This window comes from Leptonychotes weddellii, unplaced genomic scaffold, assembly GCF_054177405.1.
Source record: "Leptonychotes weddellii isolate Sample4059 unplaced genomic scaffold, ASM5417740v2 HiC_scaffold_6603, whole genome shotgun sequence".
Taxonomy (NCBI): domain Eukaryota; kingdom Metazoa; phylum Chordata; class Mammalia; order Carnivora; family Phocidae; genus Leptonychotes; species Leptonychotes weddellii.
This window is the reverse complement of record NW_028035115.1, coordinates 298-8,058: the sequence shown is the minus strand read 5'-3', so window position 1 is coordinate 8,058 and position 7,761 is coordinate 298. Positions and strand designations below refer to the sequence as shown.

Here is a 7,761-nt window from a genome sequence, read left to right as displayed (position 1 = left end):
GCATATCTAACTGGAAGGATTCCAGGAAGCAAAGGATGGGGGCAGATGCTATGACACTCTCCTGTCAGTACAAGACATGCTGGCTAACTCCAGAGACCATGTGGTCTTCTTCCATAATGTTCCATAAGCATGGAACAAATGTCTCTGATGGTTTTAAACACAGGCAGAACTGGAGCCAGATAATACTCTCTGAATGTATTACTCCTTTAGCCAATTGGATTTGCAGCAAACAAGATCTCACTGAAAGAAATGTCTGGATTGGTTCTATTCTAAGCTTTTGGTGGGAGTGGGAAGGGGACCTGAATATGATTGAATTGTTCCAGAATGCACCAGGGTGCTTCCTCTCCCTTTTCCCCAACATCTGTTGACTCTTCTCCAACCACTAATACCTCCACCACCATCTCACTACAACCACCAGTGGTTAACATTTATTTAGTGCTTACTACATGCCAGGCACTTTTCTCAATATTTTTTATGTTATTACCTCACTGAATACTCAAACCATTCTTTAGATACCACTCCTAATTTTCAAGATGATGAAACTGAGGTGCAGGGTAGTTAAGTTGCCCACAGTCGCTCAACTAATAATTAGAGCAGCCAGAAAGAGAAGTTAGCCTGCTGCTCTTGGTGCTCAAAACCCCAGATTATAGCATCTGGAGAAGATTCTGACTAGTCTACAGAACATAAGAGAACAGATCGGCTTAGCCAGGGCAAGCCTGGTCCTGTAAGTTATTCCTTGGGCTGCTCTGGCACCTAGAGGTGTAGAGTTTTTTACCTCCAATCTTTTGTGGCCTCTGAGTGAGTGTCAAAGGTGTATAATGGCATATGGCATTTTCCTGAGTCCCTAAAGCTCATTCTTAATCACAGAGTATTGTTTCAAGTTTTGTAACACATAATATTGTTCACTGGTTTGAAGAGAGAGATGTATCATTTAGTGAAAATAAATCATTTTTATTATGATGCCTTTGGATACTCTTTGGTACCTAAGGACATGTTAAATGGAAGTACTACATGAACTTTGCAGTCTTGTTTTCCACCATCTTCCTGCATGCTTCTGCTCTCCAAGGAGCCCCCCAGTGTTTCCTTAGCCTTGGAGACTGGCTTAGGTCCATCAAGGCAAAGGGTGGAGAGAAAATGGATACAGAGGGGGAGCAAGAATGTGAGCAACAATAGAAACCACAATCCACTACTTCATCAGGTTACATGTGCTTCTTCATTCTGAGCAAGAAGTAGAAGAAGGCCATTGGTTAAGCTCAGGTAGACTCTATATAGACTCTATATGAGATGTATACAAATACCCCTAACATTTTTTTTTTTTTTTTTAGTAACAACCTGATTGAATTTTCTTTCTGAGTGGTTTGGAGGAGTAGGGAATAACAAATGAAACACTTTATTTGCTCAAAGATCTCATGCCCTAATGAAAGGGAGAAACCCGATTAAATATCCACATGCCCTTCATGACTGAAGATTATGACATTAAGGCAAATTAAGTCTTTATCAAGAACCACAGCATGATTAATTTTAAATGGAATTGTCTTTACACAGTTCCCAAATTTGCCATGGGCTCATGGGATGTTAGAATGGGATAAATTATTATGAATTTTCTAATTTCCTCAACTTTTATATGAGGAAACTGAAGCCCACAGAAAAGTGCGTTAGAGTCAAGGATTTGGTTTTCATACTCCCACTCCTTCGGACTTTTCCTTTGCAAATGAAATTATTTGCTTAATTTGCTTGCTTGAACTAAGCTTCCTGGTTCTTTTATTATCAATTTCAACTTGTTTCCAGAGCTGAGAATATGTCAATACTGCCTTCAATTTATTCATAAAATGATAGTTATGATCAAGGGATAAAGGCACTCTTAAGCTAATAAGTAATTATCTCTTACTATATAATTGCAAACAGGATCCTCATCTAGAATTTCCATTTTTTAAAAAAAATTTTGCCTGTTAATATAAACAAAAGGAAGCAGTCAGATGACCTTTTTTCCTTGACTAAGGATCAATGTATCTACCCACAAGGATGACACCAAACACATAGAAACTATAAACTGTATAATAACTAAAAATACATATTCACACACAAATAGACGGCATATATATTTTGTTTAGGCAGGTTATACTTAGAATACTTATTAGGGCACAGTGAGTCCTGGAGACCTTTGAACATAAGCTAATGTTAATTGGCTGAACTTTCAGATACAGAATTAACAGGTGTCTAGTCCTGTTCAGTAAAACAAAAAACACATGCTGGGGCAATGGGACTGTTCTTGACTGCACTGGGTGGTTACATGGGTATACAAATAATAAAAATTCATTGAGCTGTACACTTAAGATTTGCGCATTTTATTGTATATGTTATACCTCAAGAATAAAACTAAAAAATATAAACCACAAAAGACTAGAGACAAGCAAAAAACCCCACCTTTTTGCAAAGGTTGCAAACATGCAATTGGTCTTTTAGCTGTTTGTAACTTCAGATTTGCTATATCTTAATTACGATACTTGAGTGGCTTGAAACACTTTTTTGTTTCTTCTGTTTATCTTTCAGTAAACTAAGTTATTTTAAAAGATCTTGTGATCTCCTTATAAGGCGAAAAAGGCTTTAACTTACCCATTTGCAAGTAAGATGGTGTAGTAATTATGTGCAGAATTTTGTAGAATAACACATGAGGCCATCTCTATGGGGCGGGATACAATACTGAAAATGTTTCTTTCATTTCGCCCTCTTCCGCCGCCTATTTTTACGGGGTACTTCAGGCAATGGTATTGAGAGAACAAATGGGTCGCTGAACTAAAGAACCTTTCCCAAAGATGCTATTATTCTATTTCCGTCCCACAGATTGTCAAAATCCACTTTTTTTTTTCTCGGAATGCCACCTGAGGGCAGTTGCTTGAGAAACATACTCAGCACACCTGATTTGTATACATTTAAGAAACGATTTGCTTTTATGTTTTTATGTCTCCCTGCGTATAAACTCCCAGTCTCTGACAGTTAGGCTACTTTTAGTACAACCTCTCACTCTGCGACAAGTCAGGGCACCGCAGTTTGAAAACAAAACAAAACAAAACAAAACCCTACAAAACATCCGGTAAAAGGGGGAAGACTACGACTCCCAGAATGCAGCGCGTCGTCGTCTTGCCCGGCTGTCCAATGATCAGACTCCGCGAGCCTCCTCTCGGCCCCGTTGGTCAGCTTGCCTGTCAGTGAGGGGAGAAACAGAGGGCTCAGGATGTCATATTTCCCGCCAGTGCGAGGCGCCGTTCAGGAAAGCCGAAGTGGAAGAAGTTCTCGATTGGATACTCGCTATTCTCGCGTAAGAGGAATCAGCCAATCAGAATGTGTATATCCTCCCGGAAAACCCTGCCCCTTCTCGACGTAGCCTTTGGTGGCGGGAAAAGTTCGGAAGTTTTCGCGCCGGGGCGGGGTCATCTGAGGACTCTCCGCGCGGGTCTGGAGGAAGCGGTTCTCTGGCGGCGAGCATGGCGGGGACAGTGGTACTGGACGACATAGAGCTGCGAGAGGCGCAGAGAGATTACCTGGATTTCTTGGATGACGAGGTGAGGGAGGAGCGGGGGCGCGAAACTCTGGCGCTTGGAGCCCCTGGGGACGCTGACGGGCCAAGCGAGGCCGCGGCAGATGCTGCTCCACGCAGAGCCGGGGCAGGGCCCGGAGCTCGCGGGAGGTCCGCCGAGCTTCCGGACTGTTGCGGCCGGGCCGGCGCCCTCAGGAGTCTTCCATCCCGGATCTCGTAACGTTTCTCGCGGTGGATTCCGTAGTTGGTTTGGTCTCCTGTACGGGCAGCCTTGAGAGAGCGATCCTGTAACTCTCCTAAGTGCAAATGGTGGCGGGGTCTCGCGAAAGGCGACGGGTTTCTTTCAAGTGCACACGAAATGGCAAAGCTCCCTGTGGCCTTTCGGAAATCACTCCCCGCTCTCTGAATTTGGCAGGAGTCGGGATGGGGGGGGCGGGGAGAATGCTGTAGAACGTAGTGACCCGCTACCTTATAGACCTGCAGATTTTAAGGACTGACTTTCCAACCGGGCGGGAAAGACTTCCTAACTTGGCCGCATTCTTTTTCAATGCCAAAGGAGATGCAGAAGAGAAGTGTTTACTATGCTGGCAAAGGGGGTTTTGTATGCCACCCAGGACTGGAAGCCATAGAATATTGGTAAAGCATCTTGAAAGGGTTGATAATGCTGGGTCTGTAAACAAATAGTAAGGCTCCCTATTCCTTTAGGTCGGATATGAGAGAACTCTTTCCCTATTATACAGCAGATCGGGAAATACAGTGTTTTAATTCCCTACGTAATTCTTAAATGAAAAGTCATTTTAATATGCTAATTTACATTTTGACAAGATTTTTACTTGTCCTTTTAGACTTATTATGAGCTTGTTTTAATTCCCCGTTAGAAGTTGAGAAATGACTGCATACAGAAAAGCTGCAGATAGTAATAGAAATAATAGCATGGACGTTGAGGAGATCATTATAACTCCTGCAACAGCCTCTTAGGGTGTATTTGGAATCTCATGCTAGTGAGTGAAAATGTGGAGAAATTTGAGGTCAGTTCTGCTGCAGAGATTGATTTATCTTGCTGTGAGAACTGCCTCTGTTTAAATACAGTCCTATTTTTGAATTTGTGGCTGTTCTGATATGTGGTGGTTATTTTGCAGGAAGACCAGGGAATTTATCAGAGCAAAGTTCGGGAGCTGATCAGTGACAACCAATACCGGTTGATTGTCAATGTGAATGACTTGCGCAGGAAAAACGAGAAGAGGGCTAACCGGTAAGTGGTAAGGATTCCCAAGAGGATATCCTGGCTCTGGGTGACAATGGCTTCCCTTTCTCTTCCCCGGATTGGACAGGCTTCCCAAGAGAGGACCTGGATGAAATGTTTTTGACCCTCATTGCCTCACCCGCTTCTGTTTTTCTCTTCTTCCCAAAGTAGGTGGTGGGTGTCCCCCCCCCCCTTTTTTTTTTAAGATTTTATTTATTTCTCAGAGAGAAAGAGAGCACACAAGCAGGGGAGCGGCAGACAGAGGGAGAAGGAGAAGCAGGCTTCCCGCTGGGCAAGGAGCCCGATATAGGACTGGATCCCAGGACCCTGGGATCATGACCCAGGCTGAAGGCAGCTGCTTAATCGACTGAGCCACCCAGACATCCTGGGCGTTTTCCTCTTAAGAGCTTCTCCTTCCATGTTTTAACTGAGTTACCATTTCTGCATCTTTGAGAAGTTGAATTCAAGTTAGCTGTCAGTTATGAGGTATTTTACTGAGTCTTCTAGGACAGCAGGAGAAGGGCACTAGATTTTCACACTACTTTTATTTTTAAGGGTCGATTTCTTCGAGTTTTTCTCTCTCTGCCTAATTATTCTCTCTGTTGTCCATGTCCAGCCTCCTGAGCAATGCCTTTGAGGAGCTGGTTGCCTTCCAGCGGGCTTTAAAGGATTTTGTGGCCTCCATTGATGCTACCTATGCCAAGCAGTACGAGGAGTTCTACATAGGATTGGAGGGCAGCTTTGGCTCCAAGCATGTCTCTCCCCGGACTCTTACCTCCTGCTTCCTCAGCTGTGTGGTCTGCGTGGAGGGCATTGTCACTAAGTGTGAGTGGCTTCAAGTCGGGGCTAAGGGAATGGAGGTGGGATACCCGTTAAGAGGGGCTGGGGAAGCAGGAGAGGCCGAGTAGAGTTGGGTAGCATATAGCATTGAACTTAACAGGGTGAAGCTGGAAGGAGCTGTAGTGTGCACAAAGATTAGGGGGTCCAGAATGCTGAATTCCGCTGAGCGTAGGGGAGTCTTGCTTTTGGCAGTCTCCTCATTCTAACTCTGAACTCCTATCATTTCTTGGTCAGGATCGGTTGTACTTGAAGTTTTATATAGACATGTTGATGTTCTAAATATAAATATAAAAATGAATAAATGACAAGTATTATTGAAGCAGCTTAAACTAGTCAGAAGAACACAGTATTTAGAGTCATGATAGACTTGCCTGGGTCAGATTCCACCTCTGTCACTGTCTAGTTGCATGACTTTATATGCATGTTTTCCATTGCTAGGCTCTCTAGTTCGTCCCAAAGTCGTCCGCAGTGTCCACTACTGCCCTGCTACCAAGAAGACTATAGAGCGACGTTATTCTGATCTCACCACCCTGGTGGCTTTTCCTTCCAGCTCTGTCTATCCCACCAAGGTGAGGGGAATTAATTAATTGGGCTTGGGGGTTGGAATCAAAGATGTCTGTTTTAATGCAAATAATTGAGTGATACCTGAAGTCTTCTGAAGTAAATCAGATGAAAAGTAAGGATTAATCTAAAGGAAAGATTGATTGTTAACCAGAGTTTAATATGAAAGTCTTCAATTTTTATTTTTTTAAAAAAGAATAAATACTCTATAAAATTTGGCAAATTATGGAAGGATTGAAAAAAGTCATTAATCTACATAGATCTTTTAGCAAAGTTATATATAACTTTATAATTTACCTAAAGTAATATGGGAGAATACTTACTCTATAATGTTACCATGAAATATTTGCAAATATTTTACTTTGGGTTGGGAGAAGAATGGCATTGGAAATGGCTTTATAGTGTTCAGATTGATCTGAACTGAGGACAATGTGAGGGTCTCTTAATGAAACAGAAGATGATTAATGTTGGTTACTTGATGTCTGAATTCCCATTCTATCAAAGAATACCTGCCGCTGCCATCAAATTTTAATTGAGAGCCACTGTATCCAAAGAATTGTTAAGCACTGTGGAGATTACAGATATAAATGAGACCCAGTTCTTATTTTCAACGCAATTGGGGCAGGAATCTTAACATAAAACAAGAATGAGTATCTTAGAATTATAACTGAAGCATACTTTAGAATCATTTAGTCTGTCTCCAGGTGAAATGCTGAGATTTGGAGAGGTTAAGTGACTTGCCCATGGGGTGCCTCGGTGGCTCAGATGGTTAAGCGTCTGCCTTCGGCTCAGGTCATGATCCCAGCTTCCTGGGATCGAGCCCCACATCGGGCTCCTGGCTCAACGGGGACCTGCTTCTCCCTCTCCCTCTGCCTTTCCCCCAGCTCATGCGCGCTCTCTGTCTCTCTCTCTCTGTATGTCTGTGTCTCAAATGAATAAGTAAAATCTTAAAAAAAAAAAAAGTGACTTGCACATGGTCCAGTCCTTAATGATGACCCTAAGGACTAGGACCCAAGTCCTTTTACTTTCAGGCCAGTTGCATTTTCTAAGTCACCCTGCTCTCTTCAGTAAGATCCCTCCTTCTAGAATGTCTTCAGTAACTACCCAGGGAGTACTCTTCTGCTGATTACTGGGGCCAAGCTTCTTTGCTCAAGACCTGAAATACACTGGACTCCTGGAGGTCATCTAGTGTGGTACTGAAGAACATGGCTTTGGAGTTAACAGTTGCCTCAAGTCCTGGCTCTGCAATTTCCTATGTGACTTGGGGAACTTATTTAACCTCTCCAGCCTCGGTTTCCTTATTTGTTACATGTGAAAAGTACCTGCTTTACTGAGTTGTTAGGATGATTACATGAGATAATCTCATAAAATAATAGCACAATACCTTGTATGTAGTAAGCACTCAGTAAGTGGCAGCTGTTGTGTTTTTAGAAAATTCAAATGGCAAGGAAGTAAAAGTTAAAAATGTTTTTACTAAAGTTTAATATACATACAGGAAAGTTTATATAAGTATGCAGCTCACTGAAATTTCACAAGCTGAAAATACCTGTAAAATCAGCATCCAAACCAGGAAACAGAACCT

At 42.5% G+C, this 7,761-nt stretch overlaps 1 protein-coding gene across 1 annotated transcript; it reads left to right on the top strand.

Moving 5' to 3' along the window:
- Positions 1-3,400: 3,400 nt before the first annotated feature.
- Positions 3,401-6,224, top strand: LOC102739655 (DNA replication licensing factor MCM3-like). The gene is made up of 4 exons (XM_006748670.3): positions 3,401-3,560; positions 4,675-4,787; positions 5,395-5,603; positions 6,057-6,224. The coding sequence occupies exons 1-4, from the start codon at positions 3,483-3,485 to the stop codon at positions 6,203-6,205; spliced, it is 549 nt and encodes a 182-aa protein (XP_006748733.2). The 5' UTR covers positions 3,401-3,482; the 3' UTR covers positions 6,206-6,224.
- The last annotated feature ends 1,537 nt before the right edge of the window (positions 6,225-7,761 follow it).

Excerpts from the sequence above, each read along its gene's own strand:
- LOC102739655 (XM_006748670.3), top strand. The coding sequence starts at position 3,483 with ATGGCGGGGACAGTGGTACTGGACGACATAGAGCTGCGAGAGGCGCAG. Across the intron at positions 3,561-4,674 it reads TGGATTTCTTGGATGACGAG|GAAGACCAGGGAATTTATCA; the intron begins GTGAGGGAGGAG and ends GTTATTTTGCAG. Across the intron at positions 5,604-6,056 it reads GGAGGGCATTGTCACTAAGT|GCTCTCTAGTTCGTCCCAAA; the intron begins GTGAGTGGCTTC and ends TTCCATTGCTAG.